Genomic DNA, 16,943 nt, shown 5'->3' on the forward strand with positions numbered 1-16,943 from the left:
TATAATCTCCAGCTCCACACTGCACCACTATGTGAGCGCAGTAGGACTGCAGATAATGGTATAATGTTGGTCACTTCCAAGTTGGCCGTCTCATGTCATATGTCCTCAGTGTGACTACATCAACAAGTGGCTCTTTGTCTACACCTGAATCTCCACTACTCGTGATCTGATCCAAGTAATTCATTTGAATGCTGCTGTTATAATGTGGGACCCAAATATCCTCTTCAATAAGAGTGTGAAATCACCTCTCTTTGTGTTCTACTCGCTCTGAATGACGTATGTCTTGCATGTGGCGTTTGTAATGTCCTGTAAAACTGTTAGTGCCACTATAAATTATTCTTTTTGCAGTTGTCATTTATGGATAACTGCTGCTGTAAACATGAGAAAAACTCATACTGCACTTTTCTTACACGGCAGATGCTTCTTCATTGGACAGAGTTGACAAAAGAGGATCCACAGGTCTGTGCTTTACAACATTGATGGAGTTGTTTTCAGTATCTTCTCCAAGGGTAAGTACACTCTTCAAAATAAAAGTGCCAAAAAGGGGTAGCAATGATATAGAAGAACCACTTCTGGTTTTCAGTGGATGGTTCTTTAAAAAACACTATTTGTATATGAGACGTGTGAGTGTGATGAATGTTACAGTTTTTTCCACCATTTTTCAATTGTTTAGAGGTAAACAAAGTTATTGAGAGTGGTTTGGTGTCAAATAGTTCATTGTGAAGACTTACTGGCTCTTATTTCTTTACAGTGGTGGTGATAGGAACCAGGTGTCACAATGTCTGCAACACAAATATAGCTATAAATATAATATATTTTATTATCTAAAAACCACAGGTGAACCCACAAATCTTATATAATATAATGCTGATGATGTGAAATAGTTATCAATCTGAAATACGTTTTTGGAGACTAATTTGTCTCAAATTAAGCCACATGTATCTTTCCACCATGAACGTATTTTGAAAAAAAAATTCTTTCATATCTTAAAACTATCATCTCAGACATCAGGCAGCATATTCATAATCATTACACGTAATAACTTTGTGAGGGAGCTTTTAGAGGCATTAAACTCTTCAGACGTCTGGTTCCTATCACCACCACTGTGAACAATTCTGACTCACTGAGTTTCTCTAGAATGTAGCATTTCACATCAGAACACTCAGAATTATCTTGTGTACATCTTAACTTTGCATCTTATAGTTTTGAAAAAAAGGTGGAATTCCCCTTTAATGAACCGCCACATGATGTAAAGCTTCTGTAGCAGTTAAAGTTCTTTCCTAGAACAGTGTGTTCAAGCCGAACTGTTTAGGAACCTTTGTTTTTAAGAGAGTAGTTCCAAACACCAATCAGATGCCCATTTGAGAGAGTGGGCTAGTGTTAACTGTTTTGAATGAAAAGCCTGTTTGTGTGGTGAGAGTGTGTATCAGGCTGGGTGAGATATTGCAGGACACAGTATAGTTTTGTCTTTTTTTTCCTTGTCCAGTGCTGTATTCAGGTCAGAGGTTATTAGTGTGACATATGTAACCTGACCGTTACGTTTTCCTGCACTGCTCTTTATTGTTCAGTGTAATGCTGAAGGCCTTTTGCTATTCGCTAATCTCCCTCCCCATCACCCCCTGTTTCCATGGCAACCCTGTCAGGGTGGAGGAGACCAGCAAATCATGTGAGTGCAGAGCATCTCACTTTCCCTCCCTCTCTCTCTCTCTCTCTCTCTCTCTCTCTCTCTCCCTCTCTCTCTCTCTCCCTCTCTCTCTCCCTCTCTCTCTCACTCTCTCTCTCTCTCTCTCTCTCTCTCTCACTGTTCCACTGCAGACCATCCCAGGCTGCACTGGAGAGGGATTGAGTGAGGGAATCAGTGCAGTGGAGAAGTGCCATCTCCAGTCATCCTTTTTTTTTCTTTGCCTCCCCCTTTCTTTCTGCCTTTTGGCCACTCGTGCTCTGGATCTTTCCTTCCAGCGTGCTGTTCTGTCAGAGTGGGATGCCAGTATGGGTTGTGGAAATTCTTCTGCCACTAATACCACAGCGGGAGGTGAGTGTATGAGTGTTTCAACAGCATTTTTTCTGAATGGACACACACTGGACACTCACTGATGTGTGTTTGTGTGTGTGAGTGTGTGGTGGATGCAGGTGGATCAGGTGCCGTGTTGATCTCTGCGTTTCAGTAAGTCAGAGTGTCTGAATGAAATGTTTCCTCATAGAGAAGCTAATGTTGAGTGTAATGTCCGGCATTAATCACATCTTAGCTACCAAGTCTGCTAGCAGCGCGTGCTGGTAGGAGGCTTTATATGGAAGTGTAAGGGAATGTGGGGTTTTGGATAGAGGCTATTTAGTTTAGAGCAGAGACGTTTAGAACAGTTGCCAAGGCGAGAGTTACCCAATAGAATCATGAGCTCTGTCTCTTTCAGCACAGCACAGTGGGAGATTCTGCTCTGTGTTCAGCAGGCACGAGCCTCAGTGAGCGAGCCAGTGGTATTTGTGGTCACACACTTTGATTTATGAGGACAGTGAGTGTGTGTGTGTGTGTGTGTGTGTGTGTGTGTGCGCATGCATCTGAACGTGTGTTTGTGTGTTAGTTTTTGTACTCTTTTAGGACAAGAATGAAAAAAGGGCTAATATACAATGTTAGACCAACATGCTCCATATAAATGTTAATGTTGTATTTTGTTAAAATTGAAAGAATAAAATATTACCTATATAACAATAATAATAATAATAATAATAATAATAATAATAATAATAATAAATATATTACCTTATTATCTTACTACATATAAGCTACATGCAAAGTTTGTTATTATATATATAGCCTATTGAACGTGTGTGTGTGTATATATATATATATATATATATATATATATATATATATATATATATATATATATATATATATGCGTGTGTGTGTTTCCTTATTATGTGCTTGGTTTCTGTAGTCATGTGTGTATTTGCTGCCCAGCACTTTCTGTTTACTGTTATGAGTGTCAGTGTGTGATGTTACTCATCCTGGCTTTGACACTTCTACTTTCAGTCCCTTCATCCTTTAAACTTCCTTCTCCCTTCTCTATCCACTGGTTCAACCCACTTCTTTCACCGTTCTGACAAAGCAGACACTTATTTGATTGCTAAAATCTTTCTCTATTGTACTACACTGCAGGCGAGTATCTCGGGCCCTTATTAAGCTTAATGTTGCATGACTTAACACCTTAAACTGAAAGGAACTTAAGCAGATCCAGACTGGCCTTCAGTTTCATAGTAATTGTAGTAATGTGTAGTAGGTACTGAGTATTTCACAGTAATTACTAGTTAATAAGTCTTAAAATAACTGAACAACAAGCCAAGAGTTTAAGAGTTGTACTTTCCATGGCAAACCTGAACAGATTTAAGTTAGCTGTTATTAAGTGTGTTGCAGTGTCTTAAAGCCTTTGGATTATGTGTTGCCTTGGTGAGGTAATTACAGTCGAAACCTTCCTACAGCACAATTGCTGATTGTTCTTATTCATGCTACACAGAGGAGCTGAACTGTAATGACCTTATCAGCCTGGACCAGCCATGGCTATGCTGTTCAAAACACTGTCATTAATTTTACCTAGAAAGCCTTGTGTCCAGTCTTTCCCGTCTTCAGAAACCATTGGTTTTCTTATGCAAGGTTGCCTAGATACGTTTTCTGACCCTCTACAAATGACCTAGTTTCTTCTTCCTTCTTCCTGTTGTCTTGGTCTACTTTCTTTCAGAATATAAACATTGGGTTGAGTTTGTGAGAAAGACAGTGGAGAGGTCAGACTTTTTCCAAAACTTTGGCTTATTTCTCTGTGCTTCCAGTCAGATAACTGTATAAGCAATATACTCATAAGCAATGCAGAGTTTACATGGGTGAAGACAAAGACTCTTCAGATGTTTGAGAGGCAGGCCAAGGCTCTTAAAGCTGCTTGGCCATGATGGAGGCCTGTGGCAGAGTGACTTTCTGAGGCGCATTTGCACAGCTCCAGTCCTGCCAGCAGTGCTCTGAATGCTCTCTGTGGTGGAGATCAGAACAGTGTGTGAAGAGGCTCTGTTGTTTTAGCTTCCTGTCCCAGTCTCACACTGGGTCACTGTACAATCACACATTTGTAGCACTAGGGCAATAGTACCCCAGAGCATCAAGGCTTAGATTAATTGAGGGACCATTAGCTGATTGAGTTTTTTAAATGTGACCACTACAGTAAAACTACTGGACATCTTAATCTGTGACTGAAAACTGGTGGAGCTACTGAGTGACTCTGCAGCATTTGTGTAGGAGCAACCCATGAGGGGGTCTTTTTCATTGTTGTTTAGGAGGAAAAACGGATTAGAACTAAGCGATTTTCTCCAACAACACACAGTGGTCAGTCAGCTGGATGATTTTGAATTTGTCTGATCTGTGTAATGATTTCAATGTTTTCAAGTCACAGATTCCCTCCATTTCTTTATTTTTTTCAGTGTCAAGAAAAAAAAAATGAAAAAGTGTATTTAACAGGAAATTACTCAGACCCCTCAGCAACTAAATATAATATCTTTTTTTTCAGTATTTAATGTATGCACACTTTGCTTTTATTACAGCAAAGTTCAGTCTCAGTAGTTGGTTGCATTTCCTGCCCTTTAATGATCCAAAAAATCCCAAACACATTCAGTGATGTTGAAATGTGGCTTTGTCAGATCTGAAGTGAGAGTAGAGCTTGATTATCTCCTCTCTCTTAAAGATAAAAGCTTTCTTTATCTGATGGTGACAGTGTTTGTGGTCTACCAGGTCTCACGTGGTTGTTAGGGGTCCTATTTTCTTTGCATTTTTTCAAAACTTTTATAAATTCTTGTTTTTTCACTTATTATTTTTTTTTTTGGCTTTCTCCTTTCTTATGCAAGTGGATTGTCCTGTATCTAATCTCCCCAGAAATATCTCCTAAACAATGAATAACTTGTATTTAGTGGCTGCTTTGACAGGGAATTAAATAAATGAGGGGTGGTCTCTGACTTTGGCACAGTACTGTAATGTGAACCATTGTGTTTCATATTAGTGCGTTTATTTATCCCACAAAGCCTGCACTTCAGGTAAAGAGCAAACAAATACATTTGGCTTTAAGGAATCAGAAGTCATTAAACCTGATGATCAGTGCACCCATACTGAAAAATACAACTGCTATTTTGTCTGACTGACACATCAGTTGGCCATTTTCAGAGAACAAGGCATCATTTTCTTTGGTGTTTCACTTTATAAAGCTAATGTATATATGTCCATTAGTGAATGCATGAAATTGCTGAAATGATCTGGATTGATGATGACTATAGAATCTGCTGGTTATACTGTGCTCTGCCTCATAAGTCAAAGTCAAGCTTTTCTGCTCTTAGACACAGTGGCATGGTGATTAAAGCAGGAGGCAGCACTAAGAGGACTGCATGAAGAGTCCTTCAGCCTCTATATAGCTCAGAAAAGGCCTCTCACTCTCTCTCTCTGTCTCTCGCTCTCTCTCACACACACACACACAAAAGTTGAAGTCTGACTAAGTTGCTCTAAGTTGTTCTCATGGCCGTTTAGAGGAGAGTGGGCACAACCTACCACATTTAATTTTTTGCTTTTTAATTTTAAAGGTATTTGAGCAAGATTAAGGTTATTATACAAACAACCTACACATTAAATTATAACATAAACTTTGTTTCCAACACCTGATATCTACAAACAGTTCAGCCAAAAGTGGCAAGAGTGCAAATGTTACAACTTACCACATAGGTGGAGTAAACTATAACAGATGGAGGGGCTGGTTCTAACAGTCACTAAGGAGTTTGATAAATTAATTTAATTCAATTAATTCAACGCAATTAATTTAATTCAGATCTATGTTGTTTGATCCAGATTAGGTTTCCAACCTAAATGCATAAAGATATATACATCAAAATAAATATGATTAGTGAAAAGAGGTGTGTCAAATTTGGCAAATATACTAAATAAATAATCAATATCAGTAAATATCAGGGCAATAATTTTTTTATTATTGACATGAGAGCTGTAGCATTTTTTGATGAATCTATGAATAAAAACTTTCAAAAATTGACGGTTTTGAATTTATATGGACTCCTCTTGCTGTTTATTTCAGGAGACTTTACAAACTGAATGCAACACAAAAAATGGAATTAAAATGCGGACTATTCAGACGCAATGGAATCAAAACCATACACGCCGGACGTGGCGCAACATTTTATTAAATTTCACCAAGTTGTTTTTCACCAAGTTGTTTGCGCAGAAAAAAGACAGGCAGAATATCTATGAGAAGGTCCTTTGCTTATCAACTGTGACTTTGTGCTTGATGACTTTCCACTTTGAAAAATGTGAAAAGAGCACTGAGGGTTTCTCGACCTCATTCAGGAGCTGAAACGTCATGATCTCATTCACTCACAGCTCGGATCTCTGAAGCTCTCAGTTTGAGCTGGTTTTTGAGATGCAGTTCCACATGAGACGAAGCATAAAACAATCAGGCAGGATGTCTTCAAGAGCAAATAAGATTTCCTTTATTCCTCATAGAACGACAGGGACGCGAGAAGTGGGGGTGCTGGGGGGGGCTGATTTCAGGATTGCAACTGTTAAAAATTATAATAATAAAACATTCTGAACTTTATAATAGCTTGAACGTAGTAAAGACCCATGTGAGCCTGTTTTAGAGTGGAGTTTGTATTTTTATATTTTCAAAACCTGCAATAGCTAAACTGTTTAAGTGAACACCGTATTTTCATTTCAGTGAGCTGAAAACTGCTCAAACACATGCAGGTTGAGGTGCAAAGAGGGAAAGCTCATGCAGTTATAGGCCAGTTCTGAGTCCCAAAGCGGCCTAATAATGTTTTTATACTTTACAATAATAATCTATAACGTTTTATCAGCCTTTATATCTCCCGCTCTGTGTGAGTTTTCAGTGTTAAATCTCACCGCGTGACTGTCGGCATAACACAATTGGTTTCCGTGCCACATACCAACAATTTGATTGGTTGCCACTCAGCTTATTTGCATAAAGTTTGCCCAGAACAAGAGAGCAGAGAGAGGATGTATGATAAATGATCCTTAGCACAGCTGCTCTGTCATTCTGGTTGGCGTCATGTAAATGCCAGAGATGACAGTGATTAGTCAGTGAGTTCATGTCGCAGACAAAAGTTCACAAAAATCGAACAGAGGGCGAATAAAATGATGTAACACTGTATTACAGCTAAAGCTGCTGTGTGGAGGTTGTACTTACTTACTCTCACTGTGAGTCGTTTACATGCTTTAAAATAGTGCTATTATACAGACACAAGGACAAAGATAATATAAATAATATAATATAAATATGAACTTACATGTTATTTAAACACAACTCAGTGTGTTTAACACTTTTGATTAAAAAGTACTTTTATGGTACAAAAATTAATCTTGAGAAATATCGGTATCAGATCACCCTTATAAAAGGTTTATGGATAATTTAAAATTTGTTTATTTTTGGTTATCGATTAGATCATAAACACCATAACATCATTAATAAGCAGTTATAACACATAAATAAAAAGGAAAACAGTGGCCTGTTGCTTGCCTAATAGTGCGCCCACATTCATTTAAACTGTTAAACAGTAGATCTTGCTGATTACTGGACTTACTTTGTCTGTCTTTGTTACTTTAACCTGTCAGCTTCATTAGATATTCTTGTTCAATAGATTGAAAAGGTCACTGTTGCCCATTTTATTTATGTGTTATAACATCTTATTAATGTTTTTAAAACATTTATATCGTAATAATAACCGTTAATGAGCTAATCTCAAACCGTTCATAAACTCTTTTTAATTATAGTCTTATTTTAGTGGTGGTATGATATTATAGTGGTACTAATATATCTGTCTGATTGCTCACAAAAGTCACGGATAATGTTGCTATGGAAATAAGAAAAGATGACAAAAAATTGTTTTACTTCAGCCTGTTTACCTACATAAAATATACATGTTATGGTTTACCCTGTGTTAATTTGTGTCCGCCCTCCCCTACAACTGGTGTGCTTTTTGTCTGATTTTCAGACTGTGTTTTTTTATGAGAAGTGATTAATTATGCATTTCCTTTTTTGTCTCTTTCCTGTTAACAGGTCCTGCAGAGGCTGCTAAGGATGTGTAAGTTTTCTGCATAAAAAAGATCACAAATGAGGAGAAACTTCTATAAGACACTAAAAGATGTGATATTTCACACTGTAACACGAGATCTAGGGCAGAGATTACTTCGAAGTATATTCAAAACTTATTCCACAAGATTTATTCATTCATGACTTTGTATAAACCGTACAAGAACTAAACTGAAGGACGTCAGTATCTGCTGTTCAGTGGTCCTCACGCTCACAGTTCAGGTCTCAAACTACTAAAAGATTATTTTTGAAAGACGACAAAGATCTGAAAACTGTGTGAGTGTTGGATATAGTGATTATCAGAGACTCTTTAGTGATGTTTTAGTCTTGCACTCACACTCATACATACACACATGCATTCACACACAACACCTCCAGTGAATCTCTGTGGGCACTGTGACGCTTGCTAAAATAAATTCCTAAGAGAGATGTAACCACGGCCTGCTCCAGCCTGTGTTCTCCCTGATGGTAAACACGGATGTGCCTGCGTGTGTTCCCCTGCAGCTCCTGAGGGCTCTGAATGCACCCGGGCCAATCAACACTAATTACTGAACTCTCCAGCACTCAGCACATCAGCACTAGCATTTAATCTCAGAGAGGCCCCTGACACCACTGCATAGACGCTGCTCTGGGAACAGACCTTCTGATTCAAACTCTGAACTGGACATTAAACATGTCTCGTACAATGGCAAATCACTCAGAGCAGCCAAAGAGTGCATAATGACTGAAAGTATCAACAAATGTAATATTTTGTCACAAGCAGGATGCAGTTTTGTTTTTCATAATGTTGCTGGTACACCAGCACACTGAGCCTGTACCATAACACTGTGTTCTATTCTGTGCATGAGTGGATTTTTTATTCCTGTCTCAGTCATATGTTACCCCAGCATGGCCATCTTAATGTCACTGCAATAGCAGATTCATTTCTGATGGGTGGATTGTTGGATGGATGGATGAATGATAGACATATGGATGAACAGATGGATGATGTGATGCATGGATGTATAGATGAATAAATGGATGGATAGATGGTTGGTTAGATGGAGAAATTTGCATTTAACAGATTCATTGATGGATGGACGAATCAGTGAATTGATGGGTTAATGGATGGATGGAAAGACAGAGGGATGGATGAATGAATGGAAGGATGGATGGATGTAGGGACAGTCGGATGAATGGATGGATGGATGAAGGGCTCACAGACAGGTGAGTGAACGGATACATGGATGGATGTTGGAGAGGGAAATCGATCAATGGATGGATGGAAAAATGAATGGATGGATGGATGGATTGACAGAAGGACGGATGGATGAATTGATGGATGCCTGGAGGGATGGATATACAGCTGGATAGATGTACGGAGGGACAGATGGATGGATGTTTGAATTAATGGATGACTGAATGGATGGATAGATGAACTGTCAGAAGGATGAATGTTTAAATAGAAGAATGGATAGACACATGGATAAATGGATGTATTAATGAATGGATGGATGGATGGATGGATGGATGGATGGATGGATGGATGGATGGGTGGAAACAGTGACAGACACATGGAGGGTTGGATGAATGAATGAATAGATGCCTGGATGAATGGTTATGCAGTTGGACAGAGGGGCAGATGGATGGATGAATAAAGAAGTGGATGAGTTAATTGATGGGTAGATGAATTGACAGATGGAGGGATTAATGGTTAACTGAAGGAATGATGGATGGATGGATGGATGGCTGGATAGAAGGACACATGGATGAATGAATAGATTAATGAAAGAATGGATGAATGACTGAATGGATGGATGGATGGATGGGTGGATATAGGGACAGATGGACACATGGACGGTTGGAGGAATGAATGAATGGATGCCTAGATGAATGGTTATGCAGCTGGACAGATAGACAGAGGAATAGATGGATGAACAAATAAACGGATGAGTGAATGGATGAGTAGGTGAATTGACAGATAGAAGGATGAATGGTTAGCTGGAGGAATGGATGGATGGATGGATGGATGGATGGATGGATGGATAGATGGATGGATGAAAAACTAACCCAAGCTCTTCTCTTGCAACAGGACAGAAGAGCCCTCAACAGATGATGAGAAAAGAAGGTCAGTGAGAGGCTCCTGTAATAGAGACATTAGTAAAGCTGCTGTAGTCTCAGAGGAGATAGAGTGTGTTTGACTTTGTGTGTCTCCTGTAGGAACTATGGAGGAGTTTATGTTGGACTACCAACAGATCTGACCACAGTAGCAGCCAGCCAGTCTAAATCCACACGGAAAGGTAAGCCTGGATGCTAGCTTCTGATTCTAAATGTGGACACCACCAAGAGAAATGTGATTATTCAGTGACAGTGTAGCCTTTCAGCAAGAAAAAATGATATGAAGCCTTGATATTGATATTAGATACATGATATTAGTGTATCAAACTGCAGTATTATACAAAACTCAGCGCTTAAATACTTTTATCATTTTCTGTCTGTTGTTTGAAATGATGCTCTCAGCATTAAGCGTGTGAACAGGGCCAAAGCATGGCTGAATTGATTATCCATAATAATTCAGTGAAATGGAAAAATAGAGTGGTATTGCTCTGTATGCCATTACCACTCGATTACACAACACAGACAGAGCCTGATTGAGACAGGAAGTCAACATTTAATGTACTTTCACTACTAATTTACACATTTGAGGCCTTGCGTCATACAGAGACACTGTAGACAATAGTGTAGTCAAATGCAAATGGGTATAAAACTACATTTAGACACTTTAAAGAGGAACGATCTTCTGCACGTATATGACACCCTCAAATAATCAGATCTTTGTTTGTGATAGTTCACACTTCTTATACGCATCAGTTATGAGATTTCACAGCAATTATCAAAGAATTGGTGCTGCATGCAGTTCGAAACGACCTGAGTAAATTGTAAAAACTGTGTATTTTAAATGCTTTTTTTAAAAGGCCCTAGTAAGAGGGAACCGCTCACATTATGCAGAAGCAAGATGATCAGAAACACAGTGAGCCACATTCTGTTTATCTGGTCAATGGGACTGGATTGAAGCGATTAATGATTCAAAGAGTCAAAGTGGCCTACACTAGGGGTTTGCTGGACATAAAATACTATGCATAACACCAAATTTCAAGTAAAAATGGCCATTAAATACAAGTTATTAATTTTTCAGGAGATATTGCTTGACATAAGAAAGAGGAAGGAAGGGGAAAGCCAAAGGAAGACAAGTGAAAAAAAACAGGAGTTTCCAAAACTGCAGCTCAAAGAATATTAAAATATACAGAGAAAATGGCTCCTAACATCCATGCAAGAGCTGATAGACCAGCAAAACTGTCACTATCAGATAAACAGTGCTTAAAGCTCTCATCTTTGAGAGGAAATCAAACTCCACTCTTTCTTCAGATCTGATAAACTCTGTTTCCGTCTATCCTTCCACTGCAAGAAGACAACTCATGATTCTGAAAGTATGTGCAGCTGTCAAGAAGCTGTTACTGAGAAAAGACAATAGACAAAAAAGAAGAAAGTTTGCAAAATAAACAAAGACATGGCTGGTGTTTCCAGAACAATAGACTGACCACCCCAGAGTCCAGACCTTATCATCACTGGATGTGAATTTGGGATTATTTGGAATGTGAGAAGAAACAGAAAATGCGTCTTTAGAAGAGTGGAAAAATATCCCTGCAGATTTCTTTGAAAAACTGAACGGAAGTCTTCTAAATAGACTGGAAGCTGTAATAAAGGCAGGCAAAGAGTAGACACACTAAATACTGAACAGTTTAATATTATAATTGATTGTTAATGCTTCTGTGGAACTGAAATATTAATGTTAAATGTGAATTTTCAGGTTTTATTCTGGTGAATATCTTGTCCTTAATGGCTGTTTTGACTGGAAGTTAAATATATAAAGGGGGTCTCTTACTTTTGCACAGTACTGTATGAAAAGGGTCCATACCTTTGGATGTAAATAACGTGCTTAACTTACTTACTGAAGGTACAGTTTTGTTTGATAGTAGTGAAGCGCAGCAGATAAAAGATCTCACTGAACCAGATGGAGCTAATTAGTCTTTTAAAACACCACAGGGTGCGGAAGTGGATGTGTATCTGTGTGTGAGTGTGTGTGCGTGTGCCCTGACCACATCACATGGCCTGTCACCATCTCTTTAATGACTTTTTAAAAGGTTTCCAGAGAACATGACAGTCGCTCCACACACACACACACACACACACACACACACTCAAGCTTTCTGACAGTCCCTGTGGTGCATGAGTCTTCCAATTAGTGGCATCTGCTAAATCTCAAATCAGACTCAATCAGATCTCATATTCTTCATCAACTTACATAAGCGCTGATGAGCCCATTTCCTTCTCTTTCAGACTAGCAAACTGTAAAATGGAACAGCAGGAAAGCGTAATACAGGTAGGCCACTTTGTGTGCATTTCCATAATGCAAATGGCCTGGAGGAATAACAGTGACTGTGCAGTCATTAGCATGTTTTTTTTCTCTCCCATGTACAGTTAAGTATGTAAACACAGGAGCTTTTTATGGACTAGCGGCAGGTTGAGAGTTGACATCCACTCAGATGATCACTGAAAATGACCCCTGCGGATGGGCCTATATGGAGTGGGGCTCTGTATGGATCTCGGAGATCTTGCCTGTGAGAGAACCATCGCTCTCTAACTGTGTTTTCTACCTGGCTCAGAGAGGTTTCTAGGAGTGGAAAGCCCTAGAGGAGATCCTGGCATTTAAATGGCACTGGAGTCAACATGGCAGGGCATTCACAGCTCAGGAACCCTCCTGAACCTTGACCGCGATGAAGGCACGTCAACACCCAAACCAGCTCCGGGTCTCTGCAATAAATGACTTACCTGCATCTCTGTTGTAGGAGAATAGCCCTATAGCAAAGCCATCTAAGGACACAGACATTTAGCTCAGAGGATTACAGCTGTAAGTGATGGTTATTATCACTGTATGGAGTGAAAGATTAGTCCAGCTTTATGTATGTCTTCACAGAAGCTGTCAAGCGAAGTGATTTTCATCAGCATTCATGATCAAACATTAATATACACCACATCACCTCTTTAGTACAAATGAGCTATTTTGAAATAGACAATAGTGTAAGAAATTCTTATAGACTTATATATGTACCACTTTCTTGCTGTATTTATGCCATTTCAAATACATGACTTGCGATTGTAAGTTAAATTGTTTGTGTCCGCCACAGACTATGTATAATGAAGATCTGAGATTTGAATAGCTCTATGCTTCATTTTGTCTGTTTATGTACACATTCTTGAGACAGAGAAAAAGAATTTAGGAAAGCTTTCCTGGAAAAAATGCAAGTCTAGACTAGATTCCCATAATACACATATCTACGTAGTAGCTAAATATATGTCTAATTAGTTTACCATTAGACATATATGTCAAATATGTCTTAACACATATTAGCCATATATGTGTATGATTAGTTTCCTATAAGACATATAAGCTAAATATGTGTCTCAACATATGGTAGCTAAATGTATGTCTGATTAGTTTCCTATAAGACATATAAGCTATATATATGTCTCAACATATAGTGGCTAAATATGTGTCTGATTAGTTCCCTATAAGACATTTAAGATATATATATGTCTCAACATATAGTAGCTAAATATGTGTCTGATTATTTCCCTATAAGACATATAAGATAAATATATGTCTTAACATATAGTGGCTAAATAAGTGTCTGATTAGTTTCCTATAAGACATATAAGCTAAATATATGTCTCAACATATAGTAGCTAAATGTATGTCTGATTAGTTCCCTATAAGACATATAAGATAAATATATGTCTTAACATATAGTGGCTAAATATATGTGTGATTGCTTTCCTATAAGACATATAAGCTGAAGTTCCAGTATGGCTCTTTAAGCATGTGTTATAAGGAATGATGCAATTGTATCATCATGTTTTTATAGCCTCAGGAAGATACAGCCATTAAAGTGTGATAAAAATGAGAACTTTACTGTGTTCCACACAGAAAACAGTTTGAAAAGAGAGAACCACATTTTTAAATGTCTAATGCAATACACAGATTAATCCACTATTCAAGAGTAAAGGAGGCTTCATGTCTTTCCAACAGCTGTTTTGTTTATGTTGGTTTAAATGGAGTGATACCTCTATAGTTGTCTTAAATTCAGTTTTTGTCTTTCATAGACTGAAAATCTGCAGTTCATGCTTTGCAGCCATATGAACACATTCAAGACTGCCAAAGATTAGAACAGCTGGATGGCATTTTTACTCTGAAATAGCAAAGGCAGCAATCAGCAGATGGTTCTTTTTGAGAAGGCACACATTTGACCATTTATAACTCGAAACACACGGTTCGATCTCTGTTATTTTCTGTCATTATAGCAGTCAGTAACAATGTCGGATGCATTTACTTCAGAAAGGCGTATATAGACACACTACTGTGCTAAAGTCAGAGACCAACCTTCATTTGTTTCATTTCCCATCAAAATGACTGTTAAGTTCAAGGTTATTTATTTTTCAGTGTCAGGAAAAAAGCGGAAAAATATATGAAAGAGAAAATCACACATAAGCCTCAACAAGAAAGTATTTATTGTGTCCCCTCTTCGCCTTTACTACAGCTTCCATTCTTTTCAGGAGACTTGCATTCAGTTTTTCAAAGAAATCTGCAGGGCCACTCTTCTAAAGTTCAGTTTGGAAGTTGGTTGTATTTTCTGCTTCTCACAATCCAAATAATCCCAAACATGTTGAGGTCTGGACTCTGGGGTGGTCAGTCCATTGTTCTGAGAACTCCAGCACGTTCTTTGTTTGATTTGCAAATGTTCCTCTTTTTTTGTCTGTTTTCTTTTCTCAGTAACGGCTTCTTGACAGCTACACTTTTTTTTCAGATCTGATGTAAGAGTGAAACTTGATTTTCTCCTCTCTCTCAAAGACGAAAGCTTTAAACACTTTATCTGATGGTGACAGTTTTGTTGGTCTACCAGCTCTTGCATATTTTTAGGAGTCCCATTTTTCTGTATTTGTCTTTATTTAATATCAGTTTAAACTGGAAATGAAATAAATGAAGGGTGGGACTCTGACTTTTGCACAATGTTAGGTGGGAACGTGTTCATAGTGTTGCAGTACATGGGCTGCAGAGTTTCAGTCTATATAAGGTAAAGATTTAACAATTCAAGAGGTATCACTCCACTTCAGAATAGAATAGATTTCCTCATTGAGTGTACATCAAGTGTCTCAAACAATCAGACCGACTATGACCATATTAAGTGCAGCACACTAACATAGGAATATAATGCAGTATACATCACTGTACAGAGTAAAAGGACGGATGGCAGAAAGTTAGACAGGATTTAGAAGGAGAAACTGCTTCTGTGCTTTTAAAGTGAAAATCCAAATCTGTGCCCTGATAACAGCATTACTGTAACTCAGTACTGTAAGACATTTGAATCTGGAGCTCAGAACCACACCAGGCCTGTGTTGTGTATTCACTGCTAGCTAAATGAACAGAATTAATAATGTAGTCAATGTTTGTAATCACAGCTGATTTGTAAGGAAAGAGATTGTGGAAATCTGTAGTAGTTGGAAATTTCTTTTATGATTTGAACACTGTTGTAATTTATGCATGATAAAGTGTGATCTGTCTCTAAAGGGAAGCTAGCTAGTCTAGTCTTATGAGGATGTACTGCTCTACTTTGGCACTCAGTTTGCACCTTCTGTTTGCTGAAACTATTCTTGGGTGCGCCAGCCGTGGCATGAAGCCACAAGCAGGCACTGCATGAAGACAAACATTTTGATGCTTCCTCAGGTATAGAATCCTTCTCTTTGAAAGTGATATTGTAAAATATAAATCAAATTTCAACTGTTAAATGTATCAACCCCTTACGTTCTTTTGTGTGTCCACATCCGAAAGCTTATTATTACCTACAGGGAAAAATAATGCACACTTTTCAAGTTATTAAGCTATATGGAGTGTGGAATGGACCTACAAAGAGGGCTGTGGAAGATAAGAGGTCAGAGACCGCCCTTAATTTAATTATTTAATTTCCAGTCAAAACAGCCAATAAGGGATTTATTTTTCAGCATCAGGAATAACAGCAAAAACATTTAACAGAATAGTACACACAATCTTCAACAGCTACATCTAATTTCATTTGTTCAGTATTTAGTGTGTTCACTCTTTGCTGTTTTACTGCATCCATTTCTTGCAGGAGACTTACTTTCAGTTTTTCAAAGAAATCTGCAGGGATATTTTTCAACTCCTACAAAGTTCAGTCTTTTTTTCTTATATCTGGAAACTAAATAAATGAAGGGTGGTCTCTGACTTTTTCACAGTACTGTACTTAATATATAAGAATGTGCAGAAACGTAAAACAAACAAACAAATAAATAAATAACGTTAAGAAATAAATATATGGGTCAATGATTACATAAATAAACACACTAAGGTAATCATTGACCCATACATTTATTTTTTAATGTCATTTACTTATTTATTTATTTTATTTATTTATTTATTTTCTTATCAAATTGTAACATATTTTCCCCAGGAATGAAATATAATCTGACACATATATATTCACACTATTAACAAAATGAGTGCACTTCAGTGAAACTGAAAGACACTGAAGATTTTTTATTCATGTGCAACCAAAATACACATTAGAATTTGAAGTAAATTCAATGCATCACTTTTTTCACTGTAGTTAGGAGCATCCTCTAGTAGCACATTTAATTATAAACGTTAAGGCAATCATTGTCCCAGAAGCTTTTCCCCTAGTGAACCAAATTCCTCTGAAG

At 37.9% G+C, this 16,943-nt stretch overlaps 1 protein-coding gene across 1 annotated transcript; it reads left to right on the top strand.

The window, feature by feature from the left end:
• The first annotated feature begins 212 nt into the window (after positions 1–212).
• On the top strand, positions 213–13,391 carry LOC118811942 (overexpressed in colon carcinoma 1 protein). Its single transcript, XM_036576545.1, has 8 exons — positions 213–276; positions 418–509; positions 1,816–2,032; positions 8,100–8,124; positions 10,204–10,239; positions 10,332–10,411; positions 12,510–12,552; positions 12,651–13,391. The coding sequence occupies exons 2-7, from the start codon at positions 480–482 to the stop codon at positions 12,512–12,514; spliced, it is 393 nt and encodes a 130-aa protein (XP_036432438.1). The 5' UTR covers positions 213–276; positions 418–479; the 3' UTR covers positions 12,515–12,552; positions 12,651–13,391.
• The last annotated feature ends 3,552 nt before the right edge of the window (positions 13,392–16,943 follow it).

Source organism: Colossoma macropomum, unplaced genomic scaffold (assembly GCF_904425465.1).
Source record: "Colossoma macropomum unplaced genomic scaffold, Colossoma_macropomum, whole genome shotgun sequence".
Classification (NCBI taxonomy): domain Eukaryota; kingdom Metazoa; phylum Chordata; class Actinopteri; order Characiformes; family Serrasalmidae; genus Colossoma; species Colossoma macropomum.